At 45.1% G+C, this 21,825-nt stretch overlaps 1 protein-coding gene across 1 annotated transcript in view; it reads left to right on the top strand.

The window, feature by feature from the left end:
• The first annotated feature begins 2,036 nt into the window (after positions 1-2,036).
• The window catches only part of MKNK2 (MAPK interacting serine/threonine kinase 2), a 55,715-nt gene continuing 35,926 nt past the window's right edge, over positions 2,037-21,825 (top strand). The window contains exons 1-5 of the mRNA XM_069740650.1: positions 2,037-2,143; positions 9,436-9,644; positions 12,356-12,440; positions 13,585-13,686; positions 17,386-17,483. Coding sequence (XP_069596751.1) covers positions 9,594-9,644; positions 12,356-12,440; positions 13,585-13,686; positions 17,386-17,483 — 336 coding nt within the window. The 5' untranslated portion in view covers positions 2,037-2,143; positions 9,436-9,593. The remainder of the gene's footprint in view (positions 2,144-9,435; positions 9,645-12,355; positions 12,441-13,584; positions 13,687-17,385; positions 17,484-21,825) is intronic.

Below are 21,825 nucleotides of genomic sequence, written 5' to 3'. Positions count from 1 at the left end.
CCACACACGAGCCGTTAATGTTAGACATGAAACTGTCCAGACTGAGGACACTACTCATGCCTGAGGGCCACACACGGGCCATGAATTTCAGACATATGAAACCGGCCAGACTGAGGACACTACTCATGCCTGAGGGCCACACACGGGCCATCAATTTCAGACATATGAAACCGGCCAGACTGAGGACAATACTCATGCCCTAGATTCATGGTGTAAGAACTGCACAACCACATAGGCATACATACAGTACTGTTGTGTTCAGCTCCGGACAGTGAGGGCCACACACGAGCCGTTAATGTCAGACATGAAACTGTCCAGACTGAGGACACTACTCATGCCTGAGGGCCACACACGGGCCATGAATTTCAGACATATGAAACCGGCCAGACTGAGGACAATACTCATGCCCTAGATTCATGGTGTAAGAACTGCACAACCACATAGGCATACATACAGTACTGTTGTGTTCAGCTCCGGACAGTGAGGGCCACACACGAGCCGTTAATGTCAGACATGAAACTGTCCAGACTGAGGACACTACTCATGCCCCACATTCACGATCTAAGAACTGCACAGACTCATAGGCATACATTGACTGTTGTGTTCAGGTCAGTTCTGGACAGTGAGGGCCACACACAAGCCGTGAATGTCAGACATGACACCGGCCATCCTGAGGACGCTACTCATGCCCAACATTCACGTTTTTTTGCTTTTTTATTTGTGGTGAAACAATTTCAGAACTTTGTAAAAAAAAAAAAAATTGGTTCATGTTGGTATTTTCCATTTTTTATTTCCATCAATGGAGCCGTGGGAGGGCTTGTTTTTTTGTGCATAGACCCGACATCTGCTCTCATATTAATGTTAACGCCCATAAGAAGTTTTTACTTTTTATTTTTTCAGGGAGGTGTGGTGACTGAGAATATATATTTCTTTCTTTCTTGATAGATCAGATTGTTATAGACATAACGATAACAGATAAGATTATTTTTTAATTTCTTGATTTTTAACTGGGGAAAAGAAGAGGGATTTAAAACTTTTTTTTTTTACTTTATTTTTTGTAATACCGTAAGGGGACTTGAACCTAGGCTCACCTGACCGTTTGCACTATATACTGCAATACCACAGTATTGTAGCAGCACGGCATCGGCGCGCGGTGTTTTTGAGACTGGCAACGCACTGAAATGATTGACAGCCACAGCTCAGCTCCAGCCGTGGCTGTTAGACAGTTGCCCGCTATATGATACAGCTGCCATCCGCCACGTGTGGGGCAGGTACAACTACTGAGCCCCCTGGTCACACAGGGACCCCGGCAGGACGTAGTTACACCCACATGCCTGTCACCAGGTCTCAAGTGGGCAGCTTATTGTATTCCTGCTGCTCCCCGGAGGATTCCGCTTCTTTCTAAACCCACCATACAGTCCCAGTTATTACCCCAGCCATTGTGTTTAGTGCGAATAGTTATAGTCTTTACAAGCGGGCGTAGCTTCAGGCTGCTCTGCATAATTACCCTGAGAGCCACACCCCTTTGACCAAGACCATAAAATTAGTACTACATAAAATGTCCCATATCTCTGGAACCGTATAACGGATCTTAAAGAAACTAAACAGAACCCTCTAACAGAAGGGGAGATGCAGGAATAAAAGAAGAGCAAAAATGAGCCACTTGTGACCTGTGAAGACATGGTAAACCGGATGCTAGGTGATAACCATCGCATTATACTCGCATGGCACGTGTGCCACTTTTCTGGATCTTTTTTACGGTGATGGGTACACGCAGTATTTGTACCAAGGACAGTGAAAGCTGGAGCCATGGGGCATGTGCCCCCTGGGGCAGCCTCTACACTGATGGTCACCACCAGTACTCTGGCAGCCCCGATACTCCGGACACGCAGTGGCACGCACTCCTAGCCATGCTATGGCCGCCGGGTCACAGACAGAGGCCAGCGTGATGCAATGTGTCCGCCGGAGCTGGAACAACGCACGTACACAGGAGGTCGTCAGTCCCCCGTCACATGATCCCTCGTCACGTGAACTCCGGACACACCCCCTTCCCGAGTCTATATAGGGGAGCGAGCAGTGTCGTGCGTCAGCCCTGTCATGTCACCAGCGGCAGCAGTGCGCCCTCCACTGCAGAGCCCTCCAGGTACGTAGCCGAGGTGGGATCGGGCAGTGACGGAGCGCGTCCTGCCCGCGGCCGTTGGGGTTGGTGCGGCTGACGGTGGCGTCTGATGCCGGAGAGTGCCGAGGGGCCTGGCCCCAGCTGTGGGGCTGCAGGGGATGTGGCCCATTACTGCTCCTAGGAAACTTTCCCTTCCATGTTCGGGTGGTCCACTCCTTGGACAGCCCCTTTAAGGAGGACCTTTCACCAGTTTGAGCTAGTTAAACTGGTCACATAATGGAAAGTGGCTGCAGAGCTGGGGAAGACGTAGGTTTTAGTTTGTAGTTTCTCTCCATTGCAGATACTTGTAAAGTTTGGGGTAGAATAGAGATTTGTCTGTGGGGGCGTGTACTTCCCCTGTATGTGGCTGACCAATGATAAGCAAGCTGCAACACATGGGAGTGAAAAGGACACGCCCACAGGACTCTGCCAACTGAGAGACTGGAAAGAACATGGCTGCCTGAGTCCTGCCCCCCATCCCGAGCATGCACATGGCGCCGATGATGCCAGGGGTGCAGTGACCGGGAGGGAGGATGTCGCATGGTGGTGATGCCGCCTTTACAAACATGTCACTCATGCTGACCGGGCCGGGATCACCTGGTTAGCTGTGGGCCCCACGACTAGTCACCCACTAACCATCCTGGCGTGACCGCAGTTAGAACATTGATTTTTATGGAGATTCACAAAAAAATGTGCAGGCCATAAATGAGGGTTGTTTGGAAGTATATAAACTGTTCAGTAAGGACGTGGCGGCTTCTTGAGGAAGCGGTTTCCTTCAAGGGGGTTTCCGGGCTCTAGCCTAATCTCTGTAGTCACACTGTCAGAATTCACCTGTATTCCCAGCGGTCATGTGACTGCAGGTATGTGATCTGCTGCATACATAGTCACCTGCAGGCCGGTCATCACGTGCACGCTGTACCGTTTATTTTATTGGTCATTGTTTGTGACTACTTTATTATTTAAATCTAAACTCAAGTTTAGCATGGTCAGCAGTGATGAGCGAGCATGCGCGGGTGTTATCGGCGTATCTAGGGTGTGCTCGAATCCGAACAGGCAATCCCCGCATGTGTTGTGGCTGCTTACCAACCACGAATCACGCAGCCGCAGGGACTCGGACATAATATACGAGCACGCCTGAGATACTGGGATAACATCCGCGTGGGCTCATCATCAGGTGACGTCTGTTATTGGAACCTGAAGGTGGCTGGTATGTGGCGGTGTAAGCGCAGCGCGGGGCCCACACAGTCATCCGCTTTTATAATACGATGTTGGTTGTCGTCTAACCCCCCCCCCAATAAAAGCAGAGCCATCATAACTAAAGGTTGCACTTAGAGGTGAGCGGATCTGCACAGACTGAAATTTGCCCAGTCTGCCGGATTTTACCAAGAAAATGTGATTTGCCACTTTTATTCTCCAAAAATCGAATTCCCCTTATGGTTCGTTGCTCTTCAGAGTCCTCAAAGCATAATAAACGTAGGAAGTAAAAAGCCCCCAGTACTCCCTTTACTGCTCACTGCCCCCCGTACAATCCTTGGGGCCACCTCCTACCGCCACCGCATGCTGAAGCCCTGAGCATTTTACTCTAGGCTGCGACTAGGCCCGGAACGTGTCTGCATCCTGTGCTAGTCGTGGCCACAAGTCCCAGCCTGGATTACGTGTGGTAAAGTCCTAATTTCTCTGCGGCTTTGTGATGTGCACGTGCCAAGGCATCTCTGGCCTGGTTGTGGCCAATAGTCCTGCCCTGGCGTGCATAGGCCCGGGGTTTCATTGCGTTGTGGCAGTAAGAGGCGGCGGGGGCTATATAGGAGAGCGCATGTAGCGGAGGCCGTCAGCACTGTGAGGTATTATTTTTATATTTTTACTTTTTGCCAGTCCTCTATGGTTCATGTAATGGGCAGCCGACGTGTTGCCATCTTGGAGCAAATTACAAAGCAGACTATTACTAGAGAATCTGGATTTTTGTCCAATTCCCGCAGAATTCAGTCCTATTAAAGTAAACTTGCCCAACTCTAGTCGTACTAGGGTGAGAATGCTCCTCTTTGCATTTTTGAGTATTTGTATCCGTGCAGTACACGTGTAATCCATATAGACATGTAGGGAAATACAAAAGTAAGGAACTAAACGCCCGACTTACACGTGCTGTGCCCCAATGGTTCACAAATTAACAGCCTGGTATTTGGCATCCGGTCCCTGTGGATGAACACCTGACGAAGCAGCGAAACGCGTGGTCATGGATGTTTGCTTAGCCCAGAACTTGTCCCACCATGTCCACAGGTAACTGTGGATTTGTGTGTATGAATGTCTGTCAGGTATTCCTTAGATGCCCATGGTTTTGTCACATTTCCTCTTACGATAACTTGTATTATACATTAGAGGGATTGTCCACTACTCAAACAACCCCTTTTCAAGTGTTTGCCCCTGTCAAAATAAACCGTTTATACTCCCCTCCTGTGATGGCGCTGTTCCAGTGGTGTCGCCGCTCACGTGAGGGGTTTACATCACGTGAGCCCCGCTGCCAATCCGCCTCGGCTCCTCTCGCCGCCTTCAGACGCTTAGGCTAAGTTCACATTAGCGTCTCTGTGCGCAGCGTATCATCTGCCCGCACAAACACATCAAAACGCATTCAAACGCCTGGTTACGCTGCGTTTATCTGCATCAGCTTATGCATGGCGCCAAAAAACTCTGCGTTTGTATGAGTTTTTGCTTGCATATGCGTTGATTATGCGCATGCGTTCGATATTTCCAGGAGGGCGTGTCTCAATGGGCGTGTCCTGGACATTCTCAGTCCGAAATACGCAAGCACATTGAACGCATGCGTACTCATGTCCTTGCGTACCAATGTGTTCCCATACAGTAATGCGCTGTTTTGACGCACTCATCCGCATGCGTATGTCTGCGCTAATTGACGCTTCAAAAAATGCAACATGTTGCGTTCGCCGCACACCGCGAAATAACGCATGCGTACGCATCCGCATGTTCCTGCATACACAACGTTAAATATATGTACGCAAGATGCATGCGGATCGGTACCCAGGTATACGCTGCGCACACGAACGCTAATGTGAACCCGGCCTTAAACAATTGACAGGAAGTGAGTGGCAGCCTCAGTTCTGACTTCCTGCTAATTAGTTAAGCATCCAAAGGTGGGGAGAGAAGCCGAGGCCGATTGGGTGTGGGGATCATGTGACATAAACTCCTCACGTGAGTCCCAGAACAGTGAGTGCTGGAATGGCGCCAGCACGAGAGGTGAGCATAGGTGTGTGTGGCTTTCAAATTATTTATAGTTTTTTTTCTTTCAGGAAACTAGTATTGTCTTGTTTGGGTCCATCTGTGTATGTAAATCCTACTTGGCAAATGATGTGTATTGTGGGATTTTGTCGATCAATAAAATGTGATTAATATTTAACTATTATGTTGGAAAGTGCTTTGGGCGGATGAATTGAAGGGTTTGTGCAGAGGTGTCAGCTGTGTTGGTGGATTATAGGTTTCTAATAATGGCACCTTGTGAGAGCTGTGACTCAGATGATGCCATAAGACATGCGGAAACTCCTCGCCACGGTCCTAGAGAGCAGGCGGCTATCTCCTCACCACGGTCCTAGAGAGCAGGCGGCTATCTCCTCACCACGGTCCTAGAGAGCAGGCGGCTATCTCCTCACCACGGTCCTAGAGAGCAGGCGGCTATCTCCTCACCACGGTCCTAGAGAGCAGGCGGCTATCTCCTCACCACGGTCCTAGAGAGCAGGCGGCTATCTCCTCACCACGGTCCTAGAGAGCAGGCGGCTATCTCCTCACCACGGTCCTAGAGAGCAGGCGGCTATCTCCTCACCACGGTCCTAGAGAGCAGGCGGCTATCTCCTCACCACGGTCCTAGAGAGCAGGCGGCTATCTCCTCACCACGGTCCTAGAGAGCAGGCGGCTATCTCCTCACCACGGTCCTAGAGAGCAGGCGGCTATCTCCTCACCACGGTCCTAGAGAGCAGGCGGCTATCTCCTCACCACGGTCCTAGAGAGCAGGCGGCTATCTCCTCACCACGGTCCTAGAGAGCAGGCGGCTATCTCCTCACCACGGTCCTAGAGAGCAGGCGGCTATCTCCTCACCACGGTCCTAGAGAGCAGGCGGCTATCTCCTCACCACGGTCCTAGAGAGCAGGCGGCTATCTCCTCACCACGGTCCTAGAGAGCAGGCGGCTATCTTGTTTAGGAGTAGACGAGGAAATGGTCGGCAAGTACCAGTGCACAGTGGGTGGGAGCTTTGCCCAACACAGAAAATGGGCAGCCAGGGAAGTCTCCCCAACGGAGGTCACTTTTAGCCTGCACACGTCGGTGAGGCTTGCACAGGGATTATTGCGAGCACTGATGACGACATAAGTGTGATCTTTAGTGATGAGCGAATGTGCTTGGATAAGGTGTTATCTGAGCATGCTCTTGTGCTAACCCGAGTGACTTCAGTGTTCTCAAATATGTTCAGGTCCTCACGGTCACGGCCGTTTGACATGCATGGCTTGCCTGCTTGTTAGACTATCCCTGCATGTGCTGCAGCTGCCTGAGGCCGGTTTCACGTTCGCTTTTGTGTGCAGCATAGGCCTGCAGACTTCTTTCCATAAGATCCGCAAAGATCCACTTGCATCCTGCATACCTATATTTAACAATGTGTACGCAGGGACACGCGTTGTATGCGGGTGCGTCGTTTTCACGTGCACATCAAAATAACGCATGGAGATGCATCCGCATACAACGCACGTCCCTGCGTACACATTGTTAAATATAGGTAGGAATCTTAAGGAGAGAAGTACGCATGCCTACGTTGTGCACAGAAACGCTACAACGCATGTATCCGAAAGAAGCACGCAGGCCTATGCTGCGCACAAACGCAGTGAGACATGCAGCAGCGGGGAGTCAAACATATTCCAGCACAGCAAAGTCACTTGGTTAGCACAAGAGCATGCTCAGATAACACCTTATCCCAGCACATTCCCTCATCACTAGTGAGCTTGTGTGAAGAGGAGGTGTAAGATGTTAGTAACAGAAGTCAATACTGACCGTACAAGATCGCGACTGCACTCAAATGTTTTGTAGTTTTACCCACTAATTTATATATATATATATTTTTATAGTTCCCGAAAAAAATTCAGTCCGAAAAGTGGTTGTCAAGTGAAGACACAACATCACCTGGCCACATGCTAGGTGTTGCGTTATAAATCGGTGGGTGTCTGATCGCCAGAAGCCCCAAAATCGATAGAACGAGTCACTTTTATCCCTGTTAGTATGGAGCCGTATGAGCTTTTCTGTTCCTAATCATGCGAGCAAATAAGATAATTGTGCGATTTTCACCCTCGGATGGACAATTTTTCCTCTGTTTTCATCCATATAGCATCTGATGGCATTGGTGAATACAATTTACTAGAATAAAAGATCTGTTACCAATGTTACCAATGGCAGTGAACGTAAAAATTGATGCTGTACTGTTCATACAGATGGGATCTGAATTTTTTGTTTTGCATTCATGGATTAGACTTTTTTTCTTGTGAAGACATTTGGTCCATGTAAAAACAAACAACAAAACTGGTCATCTGAAGAGCCTGATTTCATAACATTGGTTGAAGTTTCTGCTTTTTCCACGGACAGCACTGCCTGAAAATACGGTCGTGTTAGATTTATTATTCTGTGCTCCTCTCAGCTGATTATGACCACAATGGTCGGGAGCACGTTCGCAGGGATTTCATTACCTAAGACACCATTGGTGTCAAGCTATTGCATTTACCACAAGTCGCAATGGGAGAATGCATTATTTTCATGGATGAATTATCTAAAAGAAACTAGAACCATTTCAGCAAAAATAATCCTCAAAATACCCTAAATCCATTCAAAAAGCCTTGGCACCTGAACACATTTTTTTGGGTTGATCTGTGAATGATCACACAATATATGCAATGTAATTCTCAACAGTTCTTGTGGGAAAAAGGAATGGGGGGTAGGGGCAAAATGGCTATTTTGCAATTTACTGCTTTTCATTGATTAAAACTTCTCTCTATTCTCAAGAGCAGAGGTCTCACCAGTGTCTGGCCTCATAGATACAAAGAGTGCAGCGCTTACAAGCTCTTTCCAACAGAGCCTATACTCTGAAGCTCGCCCGATTGCTGGATCTGGCCTAACTAATGCGAGGTTTCCCCTTCTGGCCTTGAAAGACACGTTCTTATACTTACAGCTATCGGTTTCATACTTGATTATTTGGGTTTGCCTATTTCTACCACCCTTTTGGTGGGTACTTAATGGGAACCGGTCAGCAGGATTTTGCTACATAAACTATAGGAATTGTCAGGTTGGCAGTGTTACTGATTTAAAATGATACCTGTGGTGCAGAAATCAGTCTTGTGGTTCTTGTGTAATCAGTGTTATACTTTTTTTGTTTTTAAGTTAATGATATACCCGTGCTCCGAGGCGGCACTCTAGGCAGGGTCTTATCTTTCTGCTCTAGGGCAGAGAAACCAAGGAAAGACCTGCCCATATGCCACCCCGAAAGATGGGTGAGGATAAAAGATAGGTATTCATAAATATATGCAAATCGGATCAACCAAAATTTTCTACTAACACGAAGTACAATGTCACGAGAAAACAGTCTCCGAATCGGCAGGATCCATTAGTGTTCCGGAGTTCTCATAAAGTGACAGTGGTCAGATCTTAAAAAAAACTTTGCTTGGTCATGAAGGCCAAAATTAGCTCTGTCACAAAGGGGTTAATCATGTAACTTATGAAGGCAATTGCCTGCACCAAAAAAATTTCGGGGCTTCATAGCAAAACGGGTGAATGAGGTATGTGCCAGTTTTTAGTTCTGTGATCCCATAAATGTAATTTGCCTATGTACTGCAGAAACACTCGCTTTGGCCCTCAACTTTGGCCAAGTTTTTAATTTTGGCCCTCTGCGTATTGGAGTCTGACGTGCCTGGTCTAGTTACTTCTGCTCATTGACAGGCAGGTTGTGGCAGCACGCTTTGCTTTCCTTCTCCAGGAAGAACGTCTTGCTTGGTTCCTGCAGCTGTCCTTGTGTGAACATAATTTATTATTTTTTTTTATTTAACAGTATTGTCCATTACAGGATGTCCCCTGCTTGATCAATTCAGGTCCACAAATGAGATAAAACCAATGTATACTCTCCTACAGCAGCACTGCTCGAATGATTTTGGGGTCCTGACTAAATCGGTTAAGGATTGTCCAGTAGTTGACTACACGTTTACATTTTTGTTTTGATTGGTTTTATGCCTTTGCTTTTGTTTTCTCAGGGTCTCTTCCAGCCATCTGAGAGCTCCAAGCCTCAATTTTTTTTCATCCTTCATTCCATGTTTTCAACTGCAAATTCCGGCAGTATTCAACTTTTTTTTTTGAGGTTTAAGAAAACAGTCCTTCGATTTTAAATTTGGAAGCGTTTATTTTTGCAAGTATGGTACAGAAAAAAAGCCCCGAGATGAAAGGTTTTCATCGTTCCTTTAAGGTGAGTGGAATTTTATTCTCGATTTGGCTTTATTCTGCCCCATTAATGGGTTGCTTTCAGTTTATAGCAGTTCTCTGCCCTTATAATTCAGGGCCCGTCACATCCCATAGATTTTAGTGTTGGTGCTCTGTATATGGGGACGAAGAAGGAACGCACAAACCAAATGTTACCTACCGATGCCCCAGTAGAATAAAATGAAAAATGCAGTCACATGTTTTGCAGGAAGTTAAATGAAGAATAATCTTGAAAGTAAAATTTTAAGGGAATTTTCCCCGAATTGTGAGTTGTTTCCTGTCCATTGGATGGAGGATAGCTTGCTGATCACTGGGGGTCCTGCTGCTGAGACCTCCATTAATCTGGAAATTTGAGCTCTTGGTCAAGAGACCTGGGGCTCCACCTATCACCAGCATGAATAGAGTAGGTCCTGAATGTTCTGCCTCCCCTCTATTCATTCCTCTCTCCAGCAGTCCCATAGCCGTAGTACACAGCGTTACCATTTCTGACAGCCCTATTGACCATTAATGGAGAGAAAGCCAAGAATGCCCATCGCCATTGAATACTACATGGCTCTCATTTATTCTACTGGCGCACATGATCCATGGTAATACTTGGTGGACCTCCTTTCATGACTACGATTTTGGGAAAACCCCTTTAACTCCTAAAGTGTTATTTGCCAGCTTTATACTTGCACAGGGGTGGGGAATCTTTTTTTTTTTTTTTTTTGTTTGGATATTTATACCATCCTTCGGGGGCCGTACAAACTCCGCCCACAAAGTACATCCAGACTCTGGCACTGGTTTTTGGACTTAGTCTTTCATTGCATGCCCTTCAGTGTTCTGTAGTGAACACTGCGTGTGTGTGGTAACAGAGCAATAAGAAATTAATGAGCTTATTGTAATCAAAATACAGCTCCTTGCCCAAGAATGCGGTCCCTGGGAATCTGCCCGGGGGCCTGATGAAAGGTTATCGAAGGCCATAAATGGCCCTGGGGCCTGAGGTTCCCCACCCCTGGCTTAGCGGATAAGAGTTCCACCCACTCGGGCCATTGTCAGCACTGTCCTGGATGTTTAAAGGGAATCTCTCACCAGCTTTTTGCCATCTCATCTGACAGCAGTATGATGTATGGGCAGATTCCAATGTTCCAGTGGTATCACTTCGCTAATATTACGGTTTTATCTGCTGCATATCTACTAGCTCTCTGTTGGACTGTGTGTAACCCTGTCAACAGCTTTCTGTGCATAGGCAGAAAGCTGACAATCAGTTTTGGGGGGGTGGGGTGGTAATACAGAGCTCATCAGAGTGATCAGTTTGCATTCTCATGGGGGTTGGAGGGGGAATCTAACTAAAAAATAATGAAAAGAAAATTTGTAAGTGAGCACTGTGAAGAAAATGAATACATTTAGATAAAAGGCCAAAACTCTCTCTTTAGTGATCACACCACCATGCAATGAAATGTGATCACAAACTCCTAAATAAAAATGGTATCACTGAAAAGGTCACTTCATCACATAAGAAAAAAAAATCCTCACTCATCAGTCAGCAGAAAGAGAAGTTGCAGCTCTCGAAATATGTTGATGCAATTAAAAAAAAAATTTCACTCTAGTATGCAAGAGTAGCGAAATCTAAACGCCCTGTGTAAATTTGGAATAGCTAATTGTACCAACCTGAAGAAAAAGGCTGCCGTCACACTATCAGTATTTGGTCAGTATTTTACATCAGTATTTGTAAGCCAAAACCAGGAGTGGGTGATAAATACAGAAGTGGTGCATATGTTTCTATTATACTTTCCCTCTAATTGTTCCACTCCTGGTTTTGGCTTACACATACTGATGTAAAATACTGACCAAATACTGACCGTGTGACGGCAGCCTAAAAGGTGTGATCACTTATACCACAAGGAGAAGGGCATACAAAATGAAAAATGAGTGATTTGCTATTTTTGTTCATATGGTCTCCCAAAAATTCCACGGCATAAGGGCTTGTTCACACATTGTGTTTGGAAGCTTCCACTTCTGTGTCTTGTTTCAGCGGTGGTCGGTTTTCAGCCCCCTTACCTTGGCCATATCACTGAGCACCTTGCCCTTCTGGGCATGCTACGGAGGTTGCAGTTCTGGAGTGTGACAGCATTTTATGGGAGTTGCGATGAACAAAAATGGCTATTCTGGTTTAGTTTTTAGTTGTGTTTTTTTTTTTTGCCTTCATCATTAAGAATACATATGGTTTAATTATTCTGGTGTTGGTGATACCAGATGTATCCTACCTTTGGACATTTGTTAGATTAACCCCTTAAGGAACAGGCCTTAAAGAATATCGATCACCCTTTTGTTTAGTAAAAAAAGGCAGCCTCAGATTGGTGATGGATACTCTTCAACCCCTTAATGACGAGGAACGGGTCAGGAACAGGTGTATGGAGCAAGTTCGAGAGAGTCCTCCCCATTCCCGAGGTTACTATTCAGCCATCCTCTTTCTGGAACAGCTGCTGGTGGAGCAGAGTTGGCCGAACAAATGCTGCTGTCAATCTCTTGACAGCAGCATTTACAGTGTAGGGCCCAAGGGCTCGTCGTTTTAAGCACCCATCAGCTTTCCCATCGTTGTGGTCACATTTTGCAGAATAAATATGCTTTGGATTTTTTTTTTATTTTTTTTTTTTTTTGTTTCTTACGTTTTAAACCAACAAAGTAAAGTAAACGATTAATTCTGTTTTGTTTTAGGGTCAAAACCCATTTGACGTCAGTTATGGAGCAGAGTCCAGAAACATGGAATCTGTGTTCAACTTTGACTGCCCCTCACGTCCTGGTAAATGAGCTTTTAGATTGCAACTTCGTCCTGCAAGTCAGGATTTTACATTTTTTTGGGAGGTTTTAGACATTCTATCCCTACTTGCTAACTAGTCTCCTTGGTTGCTTTTGTGGATGTACAGGAATGTAACGTATTTTTCGGACCATAGGACTCGCCTTACTATAAGACTCACCCCGTGGGTAGACAACAGAAAGCATGAAAATGTATTTTTTTTTCTTCCTGATTAAAGCTTTCCTGGCGGTGTAAAATTTAGGGGTCAATACATCTAATTGTAGTGCACTGGGGAATAATATATATTCCGCAGCGCTTTACAGTTTAACAGTTTCAAACACAAAAGTCATAAGTAACAATGTTAACAATACAATAATTAAAGCAAAATAAGGCGACCCTGCTCGTGAGAGCTTACAATCTACAATAGGGAGATAATAGATCGAATGTTGGCGGTCCTCTATAGCTTTCTGGTGCTTTACTAAGAAGCGTAGCACAATCGGCCAAACTATCCTTACTCATCAGATACAATGGTGCAGACATCTGTGAGTAATTGGTGTAACGTATTCCTGGAGACATTTTAATTCCTAGTAATCTCTTAAAACTAGAAAACATAGGTCTCTTTGTTCACACTAGTGCTCTCCCAGCAGTTTTTGAGCTTACAAGGACATACGTGTATTTGACGTTACACGATTTGCCAATGTTATGGGTATAAGCATGCATGAGAATATATAGTGCGGCAGTACATGTACACATTAATTGGATGAATTACAGTATATTCATGTCATCAACTGTCAAGGCTAGGGTAAGTTCTGCTGATTGTTGTGGCCATTCAACCAGGTCTTCTCTGAACACATCCCTGTGTGTATACAGTGGCTATACAAAATTACGCCCAGTGCTCCGGTTTAACCCGGATCGTAGGCCCATCGGGTGTCACAGCCCAATGTTGGTGACCTGTCCTGCTAAGTCATCAGCATACAAGCTCTGGACATTATGAAAAAAAGAGATTTTAATTTTAAGCCAAATCATCCGGCCCTTATTAGTACAGATTACAGTTAGAAACTGCTTCTTTATTTAGTATCTATTGACCATTTAATGATGCCACGTTAGTCACATCTAATAACCTATTTTATTACACCTTTATTTTTCTCAGACATGCCTTCAAGTGCTCCCATAGATATTCCTGATGCCAAGAAAAGAACAAAGAAGAAAAAACGTTGCAGGGCAACAGATAGTTTCACTGGAAAGTTTGAAGGTCTGTATTTTAGTATTTCCTTCTTTGTTTTTTTTTTTTGCCTTTGAAGTGTCCCAGCTTTTCAACACAATTCCAGGTGGCATATTGCTCATGTTAGCGTGGTCTGCAGCATCTCCGGACTTGTCTCCCATCACACACATCTGAGACTTCATTGGTTGGAGATTGCAAAGGGAGCTGCCAGCAGTGGATCTTGATGATTTGCATGCCTTAAGTGCAGTTTTTCTGTTGAGCCCACACTTTAACAATCAAATTGGTTAAAGCCATTGTCTGTCAGTGAGTCTGATCATTAGTTTGTGGTGATATGCTAAAATCTGGAAGTCGCACTGGGCTTGAATTTACGTGACCTCACTGGACGTGAGGGTTATCTTTTCCCCAGCTTGACATGACTAGGAGTGCTAGCGTCCCTCAGAGGAACATTTAGTAATGTAAGGCATTGGCACTTGCATAAATGCCTATCTCAGGGGTATATAACATAGGAGTAGTTGGGTAGTGAACAACCACTTTAAAGGGAATCTGTCAGCAGGTTCTTCTATCAGTGTCGCTTACTGTGCTGCATATTTCAATACAATCAGTGTTTTATCAGCAGGAGATAATCACTAAACAACTGGCCTTGTTCCTCCTAGTCCAACTGCAACCCCCTCACTGATTAACAGCTCTCTATAACTATACAATGTACACAGAAATCTGTGGAGTAGTCAGGGTTATACACAGCTCTACTAGATCGGCAGCAGGGAAAACTGATTCCATCACCACTGCTGAGCCCAGTAAACTGATGTATCACTGGAATTGGGGTCTCTGTCCCAACATCATGCTGCAATAAATTTACAAAGCAAAAACCTACTGACAGATTTTCTTTAGCACTTTATCCATATTTGACATACTGATACGTCATGTCGCCTCACAAGCTGTCCCGTATTTTTCTTGGCAGATGGCTGAATTTTTCAACCATCATCTCCCATTAACAGCCATGAGTGGAGCGGAGCTCTGCATGTGACTGTTAACCTGTTAATTACAGCTGTCAATCTCTGAGAGTGGCATTTAACACATACTGGCAGGAGGGGTGGGTTATTCCCTGCGCCCTTGATGTGATTTTAGGGCGCTGATGGGTTGCTATTGCAGCCAGGAGTCATTTTGATACTTCTGTGAAAGCCAGCGTTTAGCGGACGTTCATAGAGCTTGCTTTTCACTATACATAACAGTGCATGCGATTGGATGATTGCAGCTTCAAGTCCCCTAAGGGGACTAATAAATAAAAGAAAAAGTGAAAAAAAAATTGTTTATTTTTTTTTTAAACTATGAAAAAAAATAGAAGTTCAAATTACCCTCTTGACTAATTTAAAAAAATTATAAAAAATATGTATATTTGATATTGTGATATTGCTGCGTTCGTAAAAGTTTAATGTATAACAATATAAAATAAATTAATCCAATCCGTAAACGGCCTAATGAAAAAAAATCGAAACTCCAGAATTACTGTTTTTTTGGCCAATGCAACAACTCTGAAAGTAACAAAAGCAAACTTTTTGGTTTTTTTATACAAATTACCTAATTATTAGGTTTTTTCACCACTTAAATAACAAAAAAGAACCTAAGACATGTTTGGTGTATGTGTAATCATACTGACCTGGAGAATCAGATTGCCTGGCCAGTGTTACTGTTTAGTGAACATGGTAAATAAAAAAACAAAAACAATTGTGGAATTGCCCTTTTTGTGCAGTTTCACCGCACTTTAAATTTTTTCCTTATTTTTCAGTGCATCAATTGTTAAAATGAATGGTGTCATTCAAAAGTTCAACTTGTCCTGCATAAAACAAGCCCCTGTGCAGCTATGTGGACGGAAAAATACCCACTTTAGCAAGCATTAATGGTGCTTTTTTCTTTGGAGATTTAGAAAAAAAAAGTAATTTTTTTTCTTAATCTAAAATTTAATCTATTCATGTGCGACACAAATGTTTAACTTTATTTTGTGGGTCAGTACAATTATGGTGATATCCATTCTATATAGTTTTCTGAATTTTTTTTTTTTTGCAAGCGGCTTCAGGGATAACATTATTTTTCTCCCTGTAGCCACTGCTCCAGTAGGCCTGCCAGGCATGATGTACATGCTATTTACCTGCAGATTTCCACTTGGCATTTTTGGAAGTGACAGGTTGAGAATATGGCTAACGGATATTTTTCCAAAGCCATGCTGTGACTGCAGAAAGACGTCCTGGACTGATAAAGAAGCTGGTCATTACTGAACACGCTTTAGATGTTCAAGAGGAATTTTGGAGATATAGCAACAGCTGCAGCTATGCTGGAGGGACAGCAAATGACATGTGTGAGCTGTTAGATTTTTTTCTATTATGTTCTGTATGACTGCCGTCTTGTTTCCATTTCTTTTTTAAATTCTTCCAGTTGTGATGATGCTGATTACTGTCTGTCCCAAGTAAAGCAGTTCATTTTCTTACAATACCGGAGTGTGAATTATGCTGAAGTCTGACTATAAGATGGACTTTTTTCCCCAAATTTTTTTTGGGGGTATGCAATGTGTCTAAGGCTACGTTCACATTCGTGTCTTTGGACGCAGCGTCGCGGACGCAACGCACGACACACGAAAGACGCATGTAAAACGCAGGCTTTTTTGACGCATGCGTTCAACCTTTATATATATATATATATATATATATATATATATATATATATATATATATATATATATATATATATATATATATATATATATATATATATATATAGTCTTTTCAGTGTCTAGACACCGTCTATACAAGAACGCATGCGTCATACAACGCACAACAACACAAGTACTTGCGTCTTCTGCATTGCCAATACACTTCAATGGGGTTTTTGACGCATCGACGACGCAAATGCAACGCATGCATTTTTTTTTTTACATTTTGGACGCAGAAAAAATGCAACATGTTGCGTTTGCCGCGCCCTGGCAGGTGCGTCGAAACGACGCATGCGTCGCAAAACGCATGACCACGCATGCCCATGCGTCCCCTATGTTAAAGATAGGGACGCATGACGCATGCGTTGTTTTGCGGCGACGACGCTGCGTCCAAAGACGCGAATGTGAACGTACCCTTAGTCCGAATGTAGCTTATAGGGAGGACTTCACCGGCAGGAGTCTGGCGATTCTGAGGGCTCTGGGCTGGGAGGAAGGGATGTTCAGAGGTGCGATGCTGGAGGGCAATGATGTGAGTCCCAGGCTAGAAAGGGAGAGTGCTTGGCGGTGTGGGGCTCCCCCGACATTTTGTGAAAGCCCAGAGCCTCACTTCCATGGTTTTAATGCGGTGGACTTTGGGGGAAAATGGCTGCCGTAGATGGCACATGCGCAGTATGAGGTCTTGTTTCCCGAGATCAAAATCTGCGCATGTGCCACCTCCGGCGGCTATTTTCCCAGAATCCACCACATTGGAACCATTTTAAGTGTAAGGGGCATTGGGCTTTCACAGAATGTCTCCTACCAGCCTGGGATGGGACTCGTAGCTTCGTACCTCTGAACACCACCTGTGGCACTGCTCCACCACCACTGTCGCAGCAAACCCTTCCCCCTGCTTCTAGTAAGTTGAATTTGTACTGTAAGACGAACCCCCCCCCCCCCCCCCCTACTTGAAAATTTGGGTGAGTCTCATGGTCCAAAAAATACAGTACTTTGTCTACAGCTATTGATTCCATTGAATTTTGTCTTTATAGACATGTATCAGCTTCAGGATGAGGTGCTTGGCGAAGGAGCACATGCCAAGGTCCAGAGCTGCATTAACGTAGTCACTAATAGAGAGTATGCAGTGAAAGTAAGTTCTTTCTTTTTTTATTTTTTATCGTATCCGTTTCTGGCAGAACTTTTAATTGTATTATGAGCCTGGTTTGCCCGTGACTGAATCTAACTTTTATTATGTTAAATAGTTATTTTCATGTTCTTAAGTTCATACACATGTGGACAATATTGTTAGTACCCTTCTATTAATATAAAAAAAAATAAAATGGTCACTGAAATCAATCGAAGCTGACAAAAAAGTAATTTTCATTTTAAATTGACTGAATGTTGACTAATGAAATTGACATGGTTTTTTAATTATGGTTCAGCAAAAAAAGAAACAAATATAATGAAAATGGCATGGACAAAAATGATGGTACTCCTCAGGGGTATGTTCCCATGGTCATTAAACGCTGCGGGTTGGACTCTGCGTATATCCGCAGCATCCAGATGTTACAGCAAAGTGGATGGGATTTCCAGAAATTGCGGCATACCTGCAGAGACGGTTGTGCCGTGCATCTTGCGGAGACGCGAGTCTCCACAAGATAAGTTTCCACCTGCCCAATGCATTGGAGTGACCGTGGGAATGTAGCTTCAAAAGATTGAAAATAATTTGACTATAGGGACATGTTAAACAAAGGTGTGTCCTGCAATTGGCATCACAGGTGTCTACAATCTTGTACTCAGTCAGCCTACCAATTTACAAAGTAGTAGCTGTGCTGTTTGGTATCGTGGTGTGTACCAGAATGAACATGGATCAAATTAGAATAGAAAGGTAAAGGCATCTTTAAACAGCTAGATGTTTCGGTTAAATACAATTGCAAATATTCAGAGAACCTCCCTGGAAGTGGCCACAAAGAAAATTTGACGGCAAGTTGTAGACACTGCTGATACAAACGGTAGCCATAGAGTCCAGAACAACTTCAAAGAGATTAGAGGTAAACTCCCATGTCAGTGTCAGGTTGTACTATCCATCACTATGTTGGCCAAGTAAGATGACATAGGAGGAAACCACTGCTGAAAGCAAATCACATAAAAGCGAGACTAGAATTTGTTAAAATGCATATTGGCAAGCCACAAAGATTGAGAGAATGTCCTTTGGACAGATGAGACCAAATTGGCGCTTCTGGGCAAGTCACTTTATCAACTATGGTCAGGCACAAAAATGAAACAAAGAAAAGAAAATGAGTACCTATTGACACATGGAGGAGGTTTGGTACTGTTTTGGGGATGCTATGATGCATCTGGTGCAGGTTGTCTTGAATCTGTGCAGGATACAATGAAATCAAGACTAAGGCATTCTTGTACAAATTGTGCTGCCAGTGTCAGAAAGCTTGGTTGGAGTTGCAGGTCATGGGTCCTCCAACAGGATAATGATCCAAAACCGAGAGAAAACCCTTCTAAGAGTGGCTTACAGCAAAGTACTGGACTATTCTAATGTGTCCTTCAGTGAGCCTTGATCTAAATGCTATTGAACATCTGTGGGAGGAGATGAAACCTAGTCTGGAGAAGGCAACTTTCACACCTGAGACACCTGGAGCAGTTTGCTCATGAAGATTGGGCTGGATTACCTGTGGAGAGGTGCAGAAGTCTCATTGAGAGTTAAAGAAATCATTTGTTTGCAGTGATTGCCTCAACAAGTTGTGCAATAAAATATTAAGTTGAGGGTACCATCATTTTTTCCAAGCCATTTTCATTAGTTTCTTTTTTTGTTAAATTCTTCTATTGAACAACAATTCAAAAGCAAAATCTGATTTTATTTGGACTCCCATGACAGCACCACGAGAGGGGGGGATCTGCCCTTCAGGAACAGGAAACTTATAGATCTGAAAGGGCTGCACCTCTCCCACGCATCAGTTGGTTTCCTGTTCCTGATGGGTCTGGTTCCTACAGATGCCTACAGGACATCGGATTCCAGGCCCGGCCGGTCAACTCATGTAGTGGGGGGGTCTCCTACCTCGACCGGTATGGGGGTGGCCTCTGACGCGTTCTGTCATCGGGGTCGCCAGGTTATGATGGGGGTGGAGCGGACTGGCACTCGCGGTTCACTGCTGCCAGCATACTTTCTGCACGTGCTCTGGATTTCCTGACGCCGGGAAAATGGCAGCTGCCATCGGTGGAGACTGGAGCCCTGATTTCAGGTCTCAGGTTGCTGAGACCTCTGCACCTGCGGGGGATGCTGGGGAGGGCTGCCACATCACCTGCTGACCCGGATACCGGGGGGAGGTGTATATGGCTGGCATGCAGGAAGGATCATGCTTCTTGCCCATTTGTTGCAATGGAAGGTGAGCAGCAGCAGCTACCACAACAGGAGGAGGCTGCTAGCCAGCATGCTACACAGAAGCCTCGGGCCCGGCAGAAGGCACGGGATGGTGCAGGTCATGGCCAGTTGAGTGACCGATCCAGCTGCAGGAGCTCTTCCAGACGGCTGGGCTGAGAAATCCCCCCCCCCCCCCCTTCGTAAACCAGTACCTATTTCTGCAGACACTGGTAAGTGATCTTCGTGAATGTTCACTCAGTGATGCAGCCTTCCCCTTATGTTTTCATTTCTATGGAAAGAAATGTACGAGTAAGGCAAAGCACAGAGAATGCGCCCTCTGGATGCCCCCTACCGAGCTCTTGTCCAAAAAAGTGATGCCACTCTGTATCCAGCAGACGGTGAGGTCTCGGGAGGGGAAGGGGGAGCGGCATTAGCCTCTAGGTAGTCTATATTGCCCTTTACTATTACCCTCAGGCGGCAGAAGAGACTCCTAATTTCACCAAGAGTTTGAAGGACATCATCTGGACAGAAGTGAGGGAGTCCATAAAATCCCTGACTCAAGGGGAAAGTTCCAGGCGGATGGATCTTCCGGAATCAGATTTGTCGTCTGGTTGGAGGGAAAATGAGGATTCCTCTAATTCATCCCCCTCAGCTTCTTCATCCGAGGAAGATTAGGGTCGCTTCTGCCTGCCACTAGACCACGTGGACAAACTTGTAAAGGCGGTTAGGAGTACATTGGGGATAGTAGAGCCCAGTACCGAACTGTCCATGCAGGACGTCATGTTCAAGGGATTAGATCAAAGGAAACTTAAATCCTTTCCCTTGAATGAAAAAAATTATGGATTGATTCTCTTTTAAGTGGAAGAGCCCGGATAAAAGGGGCTCCTTACCTCTAGTCCTCAAGTGGAGATACCCCTTTGATGATCCGGCCGTTAACACTTGGGATAAAACCCCTAGGTTGGATGCAGCGGTATCCAAAGCATCAAAGAAATTTCCCTTCCCTTTGAAGATATGGGGAGCCTGAAAGATCCCCTAGACAGGAAGGCAGATGTCTTCCTTAAAAGATCTTGGGAGATTCTGGCGGATCCCTTAGACCAGCAGTAGCATCCACCTGCGCTGCTAGATCAATGATGGTCTGGTTGGACCAGGTCGAGTCTCTGCTACAGGAGGGTACGCCTTGGAAGTCTATTCTGGGGGCCCTTCCAATAATTCAGGAGGCTGCGGCATTCCTATCAGATGCCTCAGTGGACTCTGGATGGTGGCAAGAGCAGCGTGTCTTTCCAACGTGGCCCTCAGAGCTCTGTGGTTAAAAATGCTGGCCAGGATATATCCAGGCAAGATCTAAGCTCTGCGCGATTCCATGTGAAGGAGAATACCTTTTGGACGAGCTGCTGGAAAAGGCAGGAGACGAGAAGATCCCCCAACTTATCCTCTTCTTACGGACGCTCCTGCAGTAGGAGAAAATTTGGCCTGTCAGTCGCTCTGAGTTTTCACGAAGTTAATTGCCAAGGTCATGGCCCACCTTCGGGACATCTTGATTGTCCCCTATTTAGAAGACTTAATTATAGGCAATTCGGCTGATCATTGCCTTTCACAGGTAGCAAGACCTAGGTCCACTCTAGAACAATTAGGTTGGCTAATAAACTCAGAAAAATCACGTTTACAACCTGTGAAGGTTCAACTATTCCTTGGTCTCGTGTTAGATTCGGGAAGTCAAGAATGTCGCCTACCACAAGATAAAATTATTTGCCTTCGTCACCAGGTTTTGCAAGCAGTAAATAGGCCCTCTATGACCCTTAGGCAAGCCATGTCCCTATTAGGTTCCCTAATATCCTGTATCCCAGCTGTCAATGATAGACTTAATGATAGAACCCTGGGGGGATTCCTGCAGGGCAGAATGACACTGAATCAATCAACCAGAAGTTCCCTAAGATGGTGGCTTAACAGGGATAACTTAGCCTCAGGGGTTCCTTGGGAAAATTACATATCGCGTATAATACAGAAGCCAGCCCTTCGGGGTGGGGGGCCCATATGGGGGATATTGTGGTCCAGGGTCATTGGGATCCCCAGGTGGAAAGCTCATATAACCTGAGGAACTATCAGCGGTAGAATTGTCGGT

This window comes from Ranitomeya imitator, chromosome 1, assembly GCF_032444005.1.
Source record: "Ranitomeya imitator isolate aRanImi1 chromosome 1, aRanImi1.pri, whole genome shotgun sequence".
Taxonomy (NCBI): Eukaryota; Metazoa; Chordata; class Amphibia; order Anura; family Dendrobatidae; genus Ranitomeya; species Ranitomeya imitator.
This window is presented reverse-complemented; position numbering and strand designations above follow the sequence as displayed.